The sequence below is a fragment of the Nothobranchius furzeri genome, chromosome 2, assembly GCF_043380555.1.
Source record: "Nothobranchius furzeri strain GRZ-AD chromosome 2, NfurGRZ-RIMD1, whole genome shotgun sequence".
Taxonomy (NCBI): Eukaryota; Metazoa; Chordata; class Actinopteri; order Cyprinodontiformes; family Nothobranchiidae; genus Nothobranchius; species Nothobranchius furzeri.
The window spans coordinates 49,441,102-49,460,617 of record NC_091742.1 but is presented as its reverse complement, the minus strand read 5'-3'; the positions used below and the strand labels follow the sequence as shown (position 1 = coordinate 49,460,617).

General features: G+C 41.5%; 1 protein-coding gene across 8 annotated transcripts in view; it reads left to right on the top strand.

Annotated features, from left to right (window-relative positions):
• The window catches only part of tenm2a (teneurin transmembrane protein 2a), a 374,562-nt gene that overhangs the window by 124,095 nt on the left and 230,951 nt on the right, over nucleotides 1-19,516 (top strand). For all 8 annotated transcript variants that reach the window (XM_054738553.2, XM_054738565.2, XM_054738550.2 and 5 more), the window contains one exon: nucleotides 2,944-3,295. In XM_054738553.2, the coding sequence (XP_054594528.2) occupies nucleotides 3,070-3,295 (226 nt within the window). In that variant the 5' untranslated portion in view covers nucleotides 2,944-3,069. The remainder of the gene's footprint in view (nucleotides 1-2,943; nucleotides 3,296-19,516) is intronic.

Below are 19,516 nucleotides of genomic sequence, written 5' to 3'. Positions count from 1 at the left end.
TCTTGCACTATAATATTTTATTCTCATCAACTTAACACTGTTTTATTACATAGAGACACTTGATGTTAACTTTAGGTTTAAAAAGTTTTATTTTCCTTGTTTTCAGAAGTTTGTCAAAAATTTTGATTATATATAATCGGGTCTCAGGAGGTTAAGGATGTGTATATAAATATAGGAGAGTTTGCTTTACATGACGTCAGGCCTCTAATAACAGAAACTGTACTGAGATGGGTCTAAATAGCATGAGAACACTGCTAGAACTGAATTCGAATAAATGAAACATTTTTAATAGAAAAATTTCTTCGTAATAAATCAAGAAAATTGCATTACTTGAAATCATGTAAATATTCTTAAACATGATTCAAATTGTCTTGTTTGATAAAAAAAAACATCTGCAAACGTTGCTAAACTCACAAAACGATCTAAGTTTAGATTCTTAGATTTTAGGCTAGTTTAAAGACTTCCAGCCAGGCAACTAGTGTCATTCTTTGTATTTTTTTTTTCTGAAAACAAGTACATTTGGATCATATTAAAAATATGTTTACCTCATTTTATGTAGTGCTATTTTTCTTCAGATTTGATTTAAAACCTTTTTACAGAAAATACGATTAAAAAAGTACCTTCTTAAAAATCAGTTTTTGCAGTGTAATTACATCCATCTCCATAACGTATATTAGTAATGCTATTTTTCTTCTTTATACAATAAAAATAAAATAAAATGTCTAAAAACAAGGCTTTAAAGACTTTTTTAGACATCAGTTTTTGCAGTGTAGACACGTTTGAGAGAAAAACATGTTTACCTGTTTTATTTTATGACGCCAGGCAGAACAACACATGTTTACAAAGTAATGCTAAGGCATCAGAATTTCTAGAACAATTACACTAGACCAGCTCTGTTTGTCAGGTCAAGCTACTGCTGTACATCTACACTCATCCAAAATCCATTTTGGCCTGGAATTGTTTTGGGATTTGGTGATTTCCCACAAGCCGTGAAAACCAATTTAATGATTGTTGTGTGATCGATGGATGATGGTCTCTCTGGGTGATTAAAGACACTTTGATTGTAGTTGTAAATGAACCATTTAGTGAATATTTTTACTTTGACCTAAGCTGTTGAGCATAGTGACAGCAAAGTTACCACTTTGGTGTCATAAACATCCAGACAGGAAGTCTGGATTCATTTTGAATGTGTAGAAACTGGAGCAGCAGCAGCATCTTCCAATTTTAAGTCATTATTAAACACACACACACACACACACACACACACACACACACACACACACACACACACACACAAAACTGCCTAAAAAACAAGAAACACTCAGTTCTGAATGTCTCATAAAACTTTTTGGCAGGAAAAAAATGTTAACAGCTCCTTAATGATTGCATATTTATTATTTCCACTAATCCTCCAACACAGTCATAACTAATCATTCTCTACCAAACACTCAACAGTTTCGATGCTATTTTGCACAATCCGATCAACGCTTGCCTATTGTTAGCACTTTATTGCACAACACCGGTCAGGATGTCCCCCGCGTCTCCTGAGCCAGCATCCTGTCCTCGTTGTCCATTCGACGTACGAACACATTAAGGCTGAACTCCCAATAGCGTGTGTGATGGATGCCCAGGAATAATGAGCTCTTTATGAGACTTAATACCTGCTGTTAATCAGTGGACATAGCAGGGCACTTTTCAGTACTACCTTCCAAGCATTTGAAAATGAGCCCTTGTTGAATGGATTGACTCACATTCTGTAACCTGCACCCCCCACCCCCCCTACTCTCACTGGAGCATGCAATTAGCCACATTACATAGTCACAATCAAATGGTGACTGTCCTTCAGAAAACACCTTTGTATTTGAACAAACACAGAGCTTTATTTTATTTTTATTTTTTATTTTTGCAGTAGGTAGGCCAGACACATCTCAGCCCCAACCATGGACGACCCATTTATTACTATGAATATCACATCTGGACAACTGTTGGAACTGTTCCTGTCAACCAGAGCTGCATCTTTCTTTGTGTCGTGCTTTAAACTTTAGCTCTCTTCTGCAGTGCTGAACGCTCCCCGACTCAACAAACTGACCCGGCATCAGGCTTCATTAGAATCATGATCACATGCAATCTGCACCCACCCATGTGAGGTGGAGGAAGTGAAAAGGCTGTTGCAGTAGGGATGGACGAGTCCAGCATCACATGTGGAGCTACACAGGTGGTTTTTCTTAAGCCGTCAACCCAGGTGGTGCAATCTTTTGCCAGCGTGCCACAGCGGCATCAGTGTGTGTTTGTTGTGTACAGTAGGTGTGTGAGTGTATTCATTTGGGGGTGTTTGATTATCCTTTACAGGCTCTGAGGGAGCCAGATACATTCTCACTCTGATAATGAGGGAGAGACTTTCAATGCCCTCAAGTCATTTCTCCTCCTCCTCCATCCTTCCTGTTGCATCCGGCTGCCTTGTTTTCTCCTTTCTGTCTTTGCCCTTTACCTTGTTTTAATCTAGATAATAAGTCTGTTGCGTCGTTACTCTGTCTTCTTTGCCTTTCCGTCCACTTTTGTTGCATTCGTGCGTGGTTGCCGTGCGTTCATGAAGACTGGAACCTGTTTGAGTGGCTTTCTGTTTTTATGTAATAGATTTGGATGCTGGATGACTATTTTTCATCAGCACGATCGATGGCTGACTATCTCTACGGACCACAGGTCTGGCAGCTCTGTTTCTTCCCACAGTAGCCTTACTTAGCCTGCATCAATACTCCGATGAGTTGTATATTTGCCTGGTTGCTCAAATGTCCACTCGTGGTCCCAGCTCTGCCTTGTTTTGTCTACAGGGACTGCGAGGCATGAGTGAGCCTCAGCAGAGCTTCTGTTAATTTTAAACCAACTTGTCATTGTTTATTTCTTCCCTCTCCATCTTTTCTCCTCATTTTTTGTGTTGTTTTCCAGGTGACTGAAGCAGTGAGTGACATCGAGGAGGCCCTGTACGAAGCCTCTCCATCAACCATCTCTCTGCTGTTTCTTCGACATCCACCTCCAGCCTCTCTGATACTCACCACTTCACCCAGCTTCAGTATGGACCTAAAGGACCGAAGGCACCGCTCTTTGACTAGAAGTCGTTGTTCCAAAGACTCCCAGTACAACACGTCCTCCCTGGATGCGGATGAGTGTCGCGTGCCGACGCAGAAGTCGTACAGCTCCAGCGAGACGCTCAAGGCCTTCGATCATGAGCAGAGGCTTCATTATGGCGGCTGTGTGACCGACCTGGTCCACCATGAGGCTGAGGAGTACTCCAGACAAGGTGGGTTTGTGGAGCTAATCACCCATCCCATAATTATTTAGCCTCATTTAGAGCTTAATTTCAACTGTGCGTGACATAGAAAGCATAATTCGTTTTACGACGTAGATGAATGACTGAAAAGCATTGATAGCATTGAAAGGTATGTAAAGGTATAATAAGGACGCAAACAACCAGCAACAGTTTGGATTGACTGGAATCAGCTAAAATAGATCTGACGGTACTGTTGTGTATTTATACACCTAATCAATCAATAAGGATGGTTTAGTTCTTTTGAGTAGGTTGTGGTGATAATTATAATAACCTCGTTGGATGACCCAACAACCTAATTACTAGGTTGTTGGTTCATCCAAGTAGAACCTAGTTGGTTGCATCATATTTCTGCCAAAATATACATCCACCTATCTATCCATTCATCGATTCATCCATCCATTGATTCATCTAACATTCATTCAATAAACCATCCATCCACCCATCTGTCCATTTATCCATCCCTTTATCTATCCATCCATACAGCCATCTAATATTGATTTAATTAAACCATCCATCCATCCATTTGTCCATCCATCCATTCATCCATCCATTCATCCATCCGTCCATCCATCCATCCATCTATTATTGATCTAATTAAACCATCCATCCATCCTTTGTCCACCCATCCATCCATCCATCCATCCATCTATCTATTATTGATCTAATTAAACCATCCATCCATCCTTTTGTCCACCCATCCATTCATCCACCCATCCATTCATTCATCCAACATTGATCCATACCATCCATCCATCCACTGATCCCTCCATCCACTTGTTCCTCCTCTGGTTTGTGGGGATACTGGTGTTCTTTTTGTAAAGCAGTAGCGTGTAAACCAGTGAAATACTAGAAATAATTGCTGGAAACTGGAGTTTTAAAACAGCAGAAATATGTTGTATCTGTCAGCAGTGTGACTGGATGTTTGCTCTTCTGTTTAATCAGAACAAGTCTTTATTTCAGGAACTTTCCACCAACACCCACAGCCTCTTATTTATGATTATTCAAATTTTTAGAAACATGGCTTACATTTACAACCAATACAAGGGGATGGCTGAACATTTCAATTATATAAACTGATTTTTGTAATCACCTTTAACATTTTTAATCACAAAATGTTATAGTGGTTTAGTTAGCAGTGGGTCACTGGGCCTTCATAGGGCTGAGATGCATGATAAAAAAATTTGTGCACATCCACAGTCAAACTGGATTCCAGTTTACTTAAAGAAAACTGAGAAAAAGTCAAGTATAAAATTCTGATTTACAGAAAAGGCTTGAAAACTTTGCCAAAACCTTCTCCAGTTTTCTGATTCACCCTCATCACAACTCCTCTTCATAAACCAGATGCAAACACGATACATAGAACACGTTCATCAGAGAAAAGAGCTAATATGTGTGCAGCGATGCTAACTAGAATCTCAAATAAAGCAGCTGGCAAAGCCAGTGCAGGTCTTTTGTGCATGTGTCTGGGCTGGGCTATATGGAGTTTTAATGTGACAATGAAAACACGTCTTCTATGGCACATCAACACATTTTGCTGCGTGCTTTTGTAAAAGCTCTGTAGTTCTGTTGTTATTCAAGGCTGCATGAGCTCCATCTGTAGAGTTGCAAAACATATGATTTTGATACTGCTTTGCAGAAGAGCACCACAGCAGATCTTTTTCCCTACCAAAGCTGTCATAATGAACTTTTGCATCCCCTGATGAGCGAGCTAGCCGATAGGCCGATAGGTCATTTCTAAGGGGGTGGGTCAGCTTGCTTTTGACTGTGCTGTGTCTGTTTAGAAACGTGCATGTGTGCGCTGTGCAAAGGGACATGAAACAGAAAGTATCGATCCTTGGCTGGTGAAAGGAGTCAGACTCAATGGGATTGATCTCTGCTAAGCTCTGTTTTCTCTACACGGACACAGACAGGAGAGGAAGCCGGCTCCGAGCAACACAAAAATGTGGAGGAGAGTAGAATAGCACCTCAGCTCTGCTCAAAAGCGATTAAACGTACATAGACGAGAGTCCAAGGAGATGTTTTCAAAGTGCAGCATTGCCTTCAAAGATTGAAATTGTCTCATTGTGTGAAGCTTTGAGAAATTAAGAGAAATGGATCAATCTTACAGCAAAAATATCCAACAGCAGCCTTCAAAATGGATACCGGCGCTTGAAAAAAGGAAACACAACATAAAATGATCTTTGGAGGCAATGGTAAGAGCAGAAAGTTGAGGATTGATTGTCAGAATTCCTGATAGACCTAAAGTCAGTGGTGTGTGCTGCTCGGACACACTCCAGTGCTGCACTGAGCTGACCTCACACCAGGCGGTGGCTGGTCGATACCACAGTGCTCTCAGCCTATTGGCTTCATCGAAAGCCCAGAGCCGCAGATGCATCGTGGGAAGTGTGGCCACAGGAGACCAACAGTGTTGCAGCACCATATGGACTGTGACACTATCGGAGGAGGAGGAGTGCTAGAAGGATGGAGAATGAGAATGAGTTAGAGTGAGAAATGCAGAAGATAGAGTTTTCTTAATTATTCTCAGATATTTTTATAAATGAGCCATTAGTGTGACAGGGACTGAAACTGTTTTTTAGAGTTATAGAACTAGAAGCTCAGGATAAAACGTACCACAAACAACCTAAATTACAAATAACGGACGTTTCAGACCACTTTTGTTTTTGTTAATTTAAAATCTAACAGATGGTTTGTTCTAAAAAACCTGCAATATTAGTCTTTAATAGCTGACGGGGCTGTAGTACAAAATTTGATTAACTTTGATTCAATTATAATGATGTTTTTCTTGTACTGCAGCATTTTCTGCCTCTTCTGCAGAAGTTTCAGCTGATGCTCATCTCAGACTGCTATTTTGTTTTAATGGTTATCAGCAGCACTCACCAATTCACAACACGGTGGTGTGTTAATGCATTGTTCGACTTGCACTCACAGCTATCATTAACTTCATTGAGCACGTGCACTCATAAGTGCCCATACAATAACACAAATTGTTTCTGAGCTTGATGGATAATAGAGTCGTTTACAGTAGAGCTGTTGAAGTTGGGCAAAGCCAAAAGCAGGTGTGTTGCACGGCAGCGACATCAAAAATAAAATCTGCTTCTGCAGTCACCAGAGTGTGTTCTCATTGTGCTCCAACCAGACAACGTGTCACACATGTTCGAGAAATTGTTTTTTAATTTTAATTTTTACTAAAACTGACCATGCAATAATACTTGGTGGCTCTTCTGAGCAACGTCTGTGGTTTTTACACACGATCCCTTCTGTAAGCCATAGCAATAAAATTAAACCACACTGACATTTTCTGTAATCTTTGCTCAAATACGGCATTAAAATTAAAAGATTATATTTCCTGTTCTTTCTTTGGATGAGTACGGCTAATCACAACAGACCAAGAGAGGATTTCTTCTGACTTGAGGGCCATGTTCACTGGGAAAATGTATTTTACAAATGTGATCGGCCACTCAGAGATTAACATGCAGGCTGAACGTGAAAACAGTCTTCCATCCCCACGTCCTTCGTTAGCCACTGATAGAAAACAGACAGGGAAAGCCTGGATTAGAAAACCCACTCAGATCTATGTCACTTTGAAAATTCTCATTCATGGACTCACCCATCTTGGCTCGCAACAGAGAAGCCTGTTGTTGGTTTAGCGTCAAGGAGAGAGCGGTAGGAGCTAACCGTTAGCATTAGCAACTTCACAGCATTAACTCGTTCAGGCTTGTGTTATTTGTGGAGATAAAACGTCAACATTGCAAAGCAAACAGAGTCAGTGGTAGAGTTGCAGTGCTGTTAGCCAATCAGAGGCTAGATGTTGAAATAGGAAGTAACGCCGGGGACACACCGGCCACGGAAGCGCAGCGAAAATGGGACTGCCTTCATTCGGCGCCCTTGTTAAGCTATTCTATAGACCACATGGGCCGCTGAAGCACCGCGAATCGCCTCGCGCCGGCTCTCCAGCCCGCGCCGTGCAGCGATCGTTTCGGCGTCGGCTCTATTTTTTCGCGAGCCGCGAGTGAATCGCGTGAATTCTGGCAGGAAGTCAAACCTAGACATAAGAGGCAGGCCGGTAAATTTGACAAAATAAAGCATTTCAAAATAAAATTCCGCAATAGTCAAATGTGTTCGTAATCAGACACTGCAGAAAAACCACACGAACACACACACACATACACACACATCAAACTTGTGTGTGTGTGTGACCACGTGAAGGGGGTGTGGTTTTGGGTGTCTTTTCACCGGAGCAAACAGGACAGAGAGGCAGGAAATCTGAGGCAAGCAGTTAAGATGGATGACTTTAAATTAATTATGGAAGTTGAGAAACACAAGGAGCTGTACGACCCCCGAAAAACATGATTGTTTATACGTACCCATTTCAGAAGAAACTGCTAGGATACAGCTGCAGAATTGGAGCGGGTTCCAAGAGATTCAACTGGCAGAAACAACTCATACCATTGGTTCACACACACACACACACACACACACACACACACACACACACACACACACACACACACACACACACACACACACGTACAAACACAAACGTAGAGGAAAAGAGCTGAGAAAAGGCAGAGAGGAAATGGAGGACGCCGTGTGGATAAAAGAGAAACTACAGCTGAGCCGAGGCGCGCCTCGACTGGGCCGCGTCTGATCTGAACTGAGGAGCGGCGAGCAGCGGCTGAATTCCGTGAGCGATTCGCTTCTCGGCGCTTCGCGGCGCTGCCGCGGCTGGTGTCCCCCCAGTGTAAGACTCCAAATCCTTCTTCAGCTCCCCTCTGCACTGGCTCACTTCTACTTCCTGAAACAGGAGCGCCAGAGCTTTTTTCCCCACAGAGATCGACTTACAAGGCATTCATTTATACTAGAGACCACTGCAGATCGAAAAAAAGTGAACTTGGTCTTTAAAAAATGTACATAAATTTTAAAGTTACTCATTTGGATATTTCAGCTTGAAGTGAATCCAGGCTGCACTGGAAGAGCTTGCTGAACCTGCTATGTGCACGTTACAGTTTGCATGTAATTATCTACAAAAGCCCTAAACAACTTTTGCATGAATCAGCAGTTATCTGCTTTGTTTTCGAAAGAGCAGTTAGCTCGTTCTTTCAGTAAAAAATTTCCATGTTTTACAAACAGAAGAAGAATGAAGCTAGCTAGCACACTTTTCTTTTATAGTCATTCCTTTGAACCCTTGCTTTGCCCTTCTTTTAATTTGTCAAAGATTTGTTGGACAAGTTTATAAACTGGTGATGAGCTGGTGACTGCAGCAGAAATGCACCAGCTCCCTGCAAACGAAAGGATGTTACATTTAGATTAGTCTGGTTTCCCCCTTTTTCATACTTCCGCCAATCCACATCTAAATGCCAACTATTTTTTTTTCATTTAGCTTGAATATATATCTCTCTCCAGCTGTTGGATTCAGCTGTCAATGTCTTTTTTTTATCATGAAGTGAAGACAAAAGTAAAGAAGCAAAGGTGTGATTTGTTTGTTGTTGCGTTTCATACTTAGGTGGTCGGGTCACTTTGTGCATTTAGAGAAAGTCTGATAGAGTCTTCAGTCCAGATGTGGAAAAAGATAGATATCTAAATTGGTGTGTAACATAACAAATGCCCGGTTTCTTTTTTTTTTTTTTTGCCAGCTGTTTACTAATCAGCAGCTTTTACTATCGTTCTGGGAAAAGCTTTTCATTTGACGACAACATAAGGATAGAAGCTCTTAGAGATAAATGAGCACAGATGTACACTGCAAAAGTGAAAATAGAACAGGGGGTTTTCTTTCAACGACAAATTGATCAAACTGCTCAGAAAGTACAAACATTAACAGTTTTTCATCCTTTAAATGAGGACTAAAAGTGAAAAACAAGGTGTGTTGATGTTTAAGTCTGTAATTAGACTTATTTTAGCGCAAGTCTACACGTTTAAAACAGGAATGTCTCACGTGTCCTTTCAGAAAGGCTTATGATTCATAGCAGGTAGGAGAGATTGATGTGGTCATTAAGGTTGGCCCTCTTGCTGAAAAACTGACATGATGGTCCTGGAACATTATTCCTCTTCACTAGTACGTGTCACTACTCCTCCTTCGGCGGTGACAAGTACAGATCAACACAACTTTATGAGCTATTACTCTTGAGGTGACGTTTTTCCTTAGCTAAGTTTGCTAAAGGTTTAACATTTTCTAATCAACTGTTGTCACATCTGTAGCAACTTGCTCCAGAGTGTCCTTTGAGTGACACAATCAAAACCACAAAGGTTTCCATAGTTACCATGACCACAACATCATTATCTGGCAGTCTGCATCTGACATGCATAAGCTTTGTTATGGGCTAATACATCCAATGAGGCAGATGGTAAATACGTTAACATGTAAACATTGATGTGTAAAGAATAGGCTCTTTATTAGTGTACCTGCAGAGGTATTTTTTAATTAATCAAAAAAGGTGCTTAAAAAATTTTAAGCAAATTTTGAGAAATTGCTATTAAAAAATTTGTTGTAAGCAAAACAACAAAAATGACCTTGAAAATCTTTAGTTTTCTATTATGCTGACTTCCTGATCAAATCAATGATTTCTATTTAGTTTTAATCAAAAAATTTTACTTTCAAAAAGAAACAAATATTAGTTTTAAAACAGGGATGTTTGTATGTATACATACAAACTTAGCTATTTTAATTTTAACTAAACAGAAATCATTGATTCAGGGGCGCCTCCACAAAATTTTGATTGGGGTGGCCAGATGGGGCCAAAGACATTTTTTGGGTGGCACACCAAATTGGTCATTGTGGTAACGCTGGGAGAATTTAGCCTTTGGCGATGCACTGCGTTGTGCCTTTATTCGTTTTTATTAAAATAACAATACGTATACATTTTAAAAACACAAACATTTCAGAAATATACAATTCAGTTATTTAAAATGTTATCCATAATTAAATTTTAAATTTATTTTTTGGGTTAATTCACCTGTTGCTGTTTAAAAAAATAAACTATGGAGATAAAAACTATTTTTTAATGGTGAGCAGCAGAGACATATGTATTTTCTTTATTCTGAATATTTCTTTAGTCATTAATTCTGATATTTTTATTTTGTTTTCTAATTATGTCTTGAATAAACAAGATCAATATATGGTTTGACTGAACAGTAATATGATTTGTTAACACTGGCTTTTCCTGGGGGAGCAGCAATTTTCTAGGGGTGGCCATGGCCACCCCTGGCCACCCCTTGGGGTGCCCTTGCATTAATTGGATCATAAAGTCAGTGTTTCATTGAAAAATAAAGGTCTTTAAGGTAAGTTTGAGAATTTTAATTTGGTAGCATTTTTTTCTAAAGTAGTTATTAAAGAGCAAGTCACCCTCAAATCAACTTTTTTTTGTTGGTAAACTACATAAATGAGTGTCTAATTGCTCTGTAGACACGTTCAGTCAGTAATTTGTCACTTAGTTAACCTTAGTTAAAATTTAAATAATCTGCCTAAAACTGTCAGCGATGCACCATCGTCAGGCAAAGACTCAGCACTGCATTTGAATTTAAATCTGCCATTGCTATTGGCTAAGAGGTACACTATGATGTTAGATGGTACATTGTGATGTCACAATGCCGTATGTGTGTGTATTTGTTAGTGGCTCCGCCCTCTCGGTCTGCTAGGCAACAGCATTTGTTGCATTTTTCAAACAGGAAGTGGGAGTTGAGTAATACTCTAGTAGGGGGTGACTTGCTCTTTAACTTTGCAAATTTTTTTGAAGTACCTTTTTGATTATTAATTAAAAAACCAAAATAACCTCTGCGTATTACCATGCAGACGTGTCGGTCTTGGCGCTATTAACCCCAGATAAAAACTGGGTGTCCTAAACTCTGTGTCCCCTGTTTGACTTGAAATATTTTTTACATAAATATAGATTAAAATATATTAATAAATTTAATAAATGTCATATATAGAACCACTTATAACTATGCAGTGCATTTTAGAGGCCACCTATATAACACCTCAGTCACACGTTTGATGATAAGATGGTGAGTTGGTGGAAATTTAGATAATTTATTAATGAACATGCACATGAAGTTATCACTGATGGTTGAAAAGACACCAAACTGCACAATCAAAGGGACTTATATTACATTCCTATTAGAGACCACTGCAAATGTATTAAAATGCGAGTAAAGTTGATCATTAAACACATTTCTACATCTTGCTGTTAATATTATATTGATTTATGTTTAAAACATTTCTATAAAACATCAGAATTTCCTTAATAACTTGTGAAAATGTGACCCAACTCTCCACAACCATAGCTACTGTTACAGAGAGTTGAATGCAGCTGGTAAAATGCTAAATACGTAAAAATACCGTTTTTAATTAGACATTTTTACGCTACAGATGACACTACTTATGAAACGTCTTCTCGGAGATGCCAAACAAGTTGTGTTGTGAATCCCAACACCTCCCCTCCCTGTTTTCATTGTATCAGCTCCGCCGTTTCCCCATTACGCTCTTATTACCTCCTCTGCTTGGATAAGCACAGCCAAGTGACACATTCTCCCCTCAGCATAACATGCAACAGCCTGGAAAGCTCATTAGAAGAGCTCACAATTTAACACCACAAAACTAAATATTAGAGCCGTCAGTGATGCCAGTGAGTCTCAAACTCACAGTAGCCAAACACATTTCCTACTCCCCCGCTGTCTTTCTTTTAGTTCTTTGTTGTCTTTCACACTTCTGATCTTTCACCTTGAACTACGTGTTTCCGTCCCAGTTCCAGCCCCCTCCATGACTCCCATTTAACACCTCCCTGAGGTGTGCCATCCTTCCAAGTCCAGCCCTAAACAGCAGGCTTCATCACAGACATTACAGTCTGCAGGAGCTTTGGCCTTTCCTTTCAGAGGGAACTAAATGAGCCCCTCTACATTCTCCTGTGCTGTTTGGCCCCTAGCGACGGAAACCAAAGAGAGTGCACCACCCACATGCCTACCTTTCTGCTTGGACATCTCACAGCACCATCTACAACCCCCTTCCTGATCCTCTCTCTCTCTTTTGGGGTCTCTCACCATTTTCACTTCCTTTCATGTCCTTTTCAGCTGCTCCGTCACACCTTTCATGTCTGCCGTCTCTGGCGCATATTTTCTCCTCTCATTTCTCTCACTCTCTCACTGTTCCTGTATTGTTGCGTTAGTGTTCATAGCACACGTCGGCAATGTCGAGGTCCTCTCCATGGACTTGGCAGCAAGTGCACTGGGCGTGGGCTCATGTTTCATCTCACACAGGATTTAGTATTGAGTTTAATGTCAATCTTTAGAAATACAGTTAAAAGTGCACATTTGCGTCTGAGATCATTAAAAGCAGGAGTAAAATATCCTGGTCCAGAGGAAGCGTCAGCTCACGCTGTCTTATCCTTTTTCTGTCCTTTAAATTTGTTAGAATAACTTGCAGGAAGAACAAGAGTTCTGCAAGCAGTTTGTGTGTTCATCTATCTCCCGCCACCCCACTGCAGTCAGTTGTTGTCACTCGGAGTCGTCTTATGCTTAACAACAGTGATCATGTCGTAAACAAAGTACATTCCTACCCTCACCTATGGTCACCAGCTTTGGGTAGTGACCCCAAGAACGAGATCGCGGATACAAGTGACCAAAGTAAGTTTTCTCCGAAGAGTGGCTGGGCTCTCCCTTAGAGAGGGGGTGAGAAGCTCGGTCATTCGGGAGGGGCTCGGAGTAGACCCGCTGCTCCTCCACATCGAGAGGAGCCAGTTGAGGTGGCTCGGGCATCTGGTCACGATGGCTCCCTGGTGAGGTTTTCTGGGCACGTCCAACCGGGAGGAGACCTAAAGGAAGACCCAGGACACGTTGGAGGGACTATGTCTCTCACCTGGCCAGGGAACGCCTTGGGATTTCCCCGGAGGAGCTGGCCCAAGTGGCTGGGGAGAGGGAAGTCTGGGCCTCTCGCCTTAGGCTACTGCCCCCTCGACCCGACTCCGGATAAGCGGAAGAAAATGGATGGATAAATGGATGGGTCTTTTCAAAACCTAAATTAACGTTTGCTGCCTGGTAAAATAAGCATTTTCTCATCATCAAAATGTGTCTTTAAAATTCACAAACATTGTATGTTCAATCCATGGCACAGATCAGAAAATAACCTTTATTGGCGCAGAGACCCCATTCATAAATGTTGACGGTAGGGGACCGGTGGAAAGTGTACAGTAGGCTGGCGTGGTTACTGTGCAGCTGTTAAAGCTTAGAGTTAAAGCCATGCTTTTACGATTTCAGAGCAGACTCCACAAAACCACGCGCAGACATTGTGGTTCAAATATCACATTTGAAAAGTTTTAAAAAGATGGATTTCTGAGGAAAAGTTGCATTGCGACATGTGTGCCGCTGCAGTGGCTGTGACTTGCTTTCTTCCTGCTCTTGCCTGGATTTGCCCCTAGAAAGCTTCCTTTCTATGCGACGTGTTTGTAGAAAACTCCATGAAAAGATGAAAGGACCCTGAACATTTGATTAACTCTACAATTTTATAGATGTTGGCTCCTTCTTCTACAACAACTCAGAAACAGGATGGTGGAGGGGAAACGTTTTTTTATAAAGCTGTTTTATTTATTTTTATTCCATTTGACTTTTATCCCATTGAACGCAGCATGAATCCACAAGGTTTCTTTCTTTTATCTCCTCATCGTTGGTAATACACATCAATTCCAGCGTTTCAGGCCTGCAACACGTTTATTAAAACGTTGGGACAGTGAACAGAAATCATCTCGAAGGCTGCCTTTGTTGCTCAGAAGTCTTAGTGTGTTTTTCTTCATTCACACTGCCATCGCCAAAGTGTACACGACATTTGTCAAGGGCGCTGAGACACCACCGTATCAACAAAGACCCAGACTTTTAGACTTGTTGCAGAAAATGATTTATATGATTCTTTTTTTTTAGTTCAGAGCCGAAAGATCTGGAATTCTGATTCATCCCAACGGAAGACATTTTCACTGTGTGACGGTTGGTTCCAGATGCATCCGAGCGCAGACCAGTCAGAACCACGCGTGGACAAGAATGACATGAGACTTCCTTTTTTATGCACACTAAAAACGGAAATGGCATTCTAAATAAAAATAAAAGATTTTTAAAGCTATTCTCAATCACCTGCTCTTCTTGTCTAGTACGCTGTTCATAAACTACTTTTATCCAAAATGATGTCAGCTATCTGGAAGTTATTCACATATTCTTGCTGCGATCAGCGCTTTTGCACCCTGGCATGATTAAAACCACCTGTTGACTAACTTTAAATATGTTAAAAAGGTTGTAGCCAGCTAGCACCAAAGGGTGAAAGAACAGAGCTTGCTCGTGTCTGCAATCTTCTGCAAAATATCCGATAGAAAGTTTTTCATGAAACTCTCAGAAAACTATCACAGGATGGACGTCAACAACGGAATACAGGTCGGTGTCGAGCCAATGTAATATGGCTACAGTAGTGAACAGGAAACAACTCTGGACAAGTCTTTAAATATTATTATAATAAACAACTCGTACTTGTATAGCGCCTTTCAGAGTCAGAGGACTCCAAAGCGCTTTACTCTGCAGCACATAAAAGTGTTAAAAACCATCCTCCAGGCGTGTTTTATAGTCTTATCAACCACCGGTCAAGTTTTAGTGACGATCTCTGCAGCTACATGAACTTCTTCTTATGAATCTTCTGACTCCTCCTGCAGCTTCCTGTTGTCAGAGACAAGAAGAGACGCATCACTCTGAGCTGAGCTGAAGACGTCCACTTTAGGGATCCGGCATTTACGCGTTTTGCACTGAGCACAAAGTTACTAGCTTAGAAATCTAGACCGACAGTAGCAGAAGATAAATGATTTTGCTCTGCCACGCTCCATAGAGCTCCGGACCCCACGTGACTCTCAGTCAGTAGACGCCATATTGGCAGGTAAAAGAAGCTAACAAACACGGATGTAAACATGAACGTGAACGGGATCGGCTTGAATTTTACTTCGCCTGAGTTTACTTCACACTTTAAAACCGAATAAATAATTTTATATAGTCAGAAATTAAATAGACTAAACATCTCCGACCCTTACCGTGCCCCTGGGATACTTTTTAAAAACGCCAGAAGCTGTCGGAGCGGACTTCTTACCGGACCTGGCCGGGGAACCCCTTGGGATTTACCCGGAGGAGCTGGCTCAGGCGGCTGGGGAGAGGGAAGTCTGGGACTCTCGACGCTACTGCCCCCGTAACCCGACTCCGGATAAGCGGATGAAAATGGATGGATGGATGGATGGATGGACAAATAACAGATTTACATGTAAGTAGTTTAAATAGAGTGCTGTGCTGTTTGAATGTATAAACTGAACGCCAAGAGAAATCACTAGTTTGATTGTTTTCCATGAATAAAATAAATATGTCAGGCAGGAGCGTCTCAGGATCTGTCTGAGATCTGTCTCGGTGAGACAGATAATAGCAATCCAAAATGCTTTTTATGTGTGATCTGACAATTGATCAACCATTGCTTAAAAATTAAATACAGCTTAGCCGGTTAATTGCTGTGATCATAAAACACGTAAACGGCAGCACGCAGAACTCACGAGGCAACGTTTTACGTGTCGTTTACTTGTTGCTGTGAGTAATAAGACAGAAAAAGCCACGCCTAAATAAGTTTAGGAAGCCCACTAAGAATCGTAATAAAAGCATTTAAAATAAATACCATACACAGTTGAGGAAACGTTGGTTTAAGTACCTGATATGAAGTGGTCGCTGCATAAGTGAAAACCTTTACTCTCGGGATCCCACAGCTTCATTTTAGCCCGGTCACTAGTGCGTTTTATTACAATGATCCAACGTTTGCGGCGCTCCGGATCTTGGGGAATCCTGTAGATGGCTCATTCCTTATGTTGTCCGTGTCTGTTCTGCATCCTGGGGCACAACAGGAATCTACCATATTTCCTGTCTGATTGAGTTTTCTGATGATAACAAATAGTCCAGCTGCCGGCTTCTGCCTGCCAAGATGGCGCCGTTTCGATTTGAACTGTTGCATGCCGGAAGAAGTGACGTCAACTCCCGGAGCTCTATGGGAGCCTCAGCAGGCCTGAGCAGTCTTGTGCCTTTGCCAATCTCAGCGCTCCATCGGATTGGTGGGCGGGACGATGTGATTCATTCATTCATTAATGGAGCACCTTCCTGCTGCCAACCAAGGCAGCCCAAAGGGCTGAACACAGCAGTATAAAATTAACAAGCATGAAAATAATAAGGGATACACCATAAGGAGTAAAAAGTACAATACATGAATTCATGTTAAGTACCAAAAGAATCAGATGAAATCTTAATTTAGCTAAAAACTACATGCAAACAAAGACAAAAGCCAGGCACATGAGTTAAAACAATCAGATCAGCCTGACAGGGTGCTGTGAGTCTGTACGCATTCTTATTTTTGCTTTAAAAGCCTCAAGTGTAGTTGTGAGTCTTAATCCCAGTGGAAGGCCATTCCACAATTTTGGGGCAAATGCACTAAAAGTGTGATCTCCACGACTCTTACGTCTAGATCGTGGAACAGCCAGTGGGTTGTTGGCAGTGGAGCGCAGTGATCTCAAGGGGGCGTGTTTCTGCAGCAGTGATGATAGATAAGGCGGCACCGTCCCTGCTAGTGACTTGGATGTGAATACCAGAATCTTGACCTCAATGCAATGTTTTACTGCGATGGGGCGGAACAACAAAGATGGCAGTGGTTTGTTTAAAACAGCTTTGGCATCAACTTTGGTCTGTTAGATTTGAGCTTTTGTTTGAGTCAAGAGCAGAAAGAGCAGGGGTAGGCAATCTTAGTCCTTGAGGGCCACTTTCCAGCACGTTTTAGTTGAAACACGCCTGATTCAGCTGTCACTAAGCTCTGCAGAAGGCTCACCTGAGGGTTCAAATTAGGTGTGTTGGAACAGGGACACAAAATAAACCATGCTGGATAGCGGCACGCGAGGCCCCGGAGTGCCTACCCCTGTGATAGGGGAACTTAAGTCATGTATTTAGAAAAAGGATGTAGTTGCGTCTTCTTTGACGGTGTATGGCGGACTGACCTGATGACATCCATAGCAATTAGTACGTCATGTTATTTGTTGTCCAGCAGCATGCAGGCAGAGTGTGAAAGACAACCGTAGATGCCGCCCCACGCATTGTCTTTGGGTTGTGGCCAGACTAAATTCACAAATGTGCAGGACAGCTACACGGCTACAAAGTTACAGCAACAATGTTAGATTTAGGAAAGCTACTTTTTAACAAACTGTCGATACAGAACTGGCTAGAGCAGAGCCGTGTCCAGGACTTTTAAAATGGGGTGGCCCATGTGGGGCACTTGTTTATTCATGGGTGGCACCAATGGTTATGCTTATTTATTTATTTACACAAATGGTTTATTTATTTATTTATTTACTTTCTAGTGAATTTTTGAGTTTCACATTGCACAATCACCATTTTTTTCTCTTCATCTTCTTCTTTTGTGGTGGTTAGCGAGTCACTTCTTGCTGCATTACTGCCACCAACTGGAGTTGAGTGGGACTCTTAATACTACTTATGTGAATATGAAAAAAATATTAAATAATATTAATTGTAAGGTTTTGGGCTCAGACAGAACCTCTGCCTTGTCACTCACTCAGGATGTTATTTTTTAGGTTTTTTTTTTTTTTTTTTTTGCAGAGCTCTGAATTTTTATCTTTTTTTTAAATGCAAACAATCCATGACATTGGGGCACGGATTTCCCTTAACAAGCAATCAACCGACCAACCACGGTGCCAAATCCATCTGGCCTTTTCAAGCTACCTTAGAACCATTATGCCATGGGCAGGGGAAACAGTTAGCTTGAAATCTTACAATCAATAAAGTACATCTCAGCAAAGTATTTCAAACAATCTATTTACATATTTACCTTAAAGTCAATTTTCACTGGTACTTAGTGGTGTGGCACCTGGGGTGCCCAATCAGATTCTAAGGCTGGCATGTGCCACCCCAGGCCACTCCCTGGACACGCCCCTGGACTGGAGCTACAAGAAGGTACATGGCAACCTGAACACAGAGAGGACACAAGCTAATGTTGGCCTTACCTGCAGCTACCTCCTCCACATGAAAACACCAGCAGTAGAGAGGCGGGAGTTTACAGTATACAAGGCTTTGTAGCTCAATGTGAGGAAGGAGACGTTACACTGTAGGTAATAAAAAGGTGTCGCACGTTCAGGTGAAGGTCTAGATAAGAGGATCCAAGTAGTTACGCACGAATAAGTACATTTTATATTTCACCATGATTCATATATTTGAAAAGAAAAAGCACGTTGAATGTTGTGGTTGCACATACTGAATATACAGAAACTGCACGCTTTTGTGCTCAATTCATTTTTGATAGCTTTGGTCCCATCGGACAACGCTGAAACTTTGAACGGCAAGCTGAACGTTCTGCACAGTGACGTGTTGGGCGAGGGAGTAATGTGCTCCTGCCACTCGTGCGACAAAAAAACACGATGTGTCACAGAAGGAGCATGTCCAGTCAGAGCCCTACAGGTGACTGCAGCACTGGCTGTCTGGATGTCGACAACAACGAGTGTCGGAAAAGCATTTATTCATAAATGCATGACTCTCGGTGTCAATTCTAGTGGATTACAGTCAACTTGGTCTGCAGATGATCAAAGACAGAACAAAGCAGCTGCATGCTATTAAAAATAAATGGTGGTGAGATTAAATGCAATCCCTCCTCTCAGATCCCTCTCCGTTGCATCCTCTCACTGGCATTATGTGCCTCCACCAGCTGCTGACACTCAAAAGCGTCCCGTCGCTTCTGCGGTGGAGGAGCCGAGTTGTTGAGGAATATCCTGGGGCCGACTTGACTTTATTCCTCCAATCTTCAGCGCACTCCCACTCACTCCATCCCCAAATACGCACTTCCAGATAGAAAACTGTATGTGTGGGTTTGCACACATGCAACGAGTTTTTTTAAGGGGGAATATGACTCGGCATGTAACATCTGCTCAAGCAGTCTGCACTCGTGCACACCTGGGACGCTGATCATGTCAAAGGGACTCTGTTTGCAGTTGCGTTTGCTATTTTCCCAACACTACGTTTTGTTTTTCTCATTATTTTTCTTTAAGAGAGTGAGGAAAAAAAGCACGTGTTGTTCTGGCGGTATGCACACATCTGTCATAATCTGATGTGTTTTGGAATTAACTGGAACATTTTCCAAGCAAAACCCAAACGCCTCAGTTT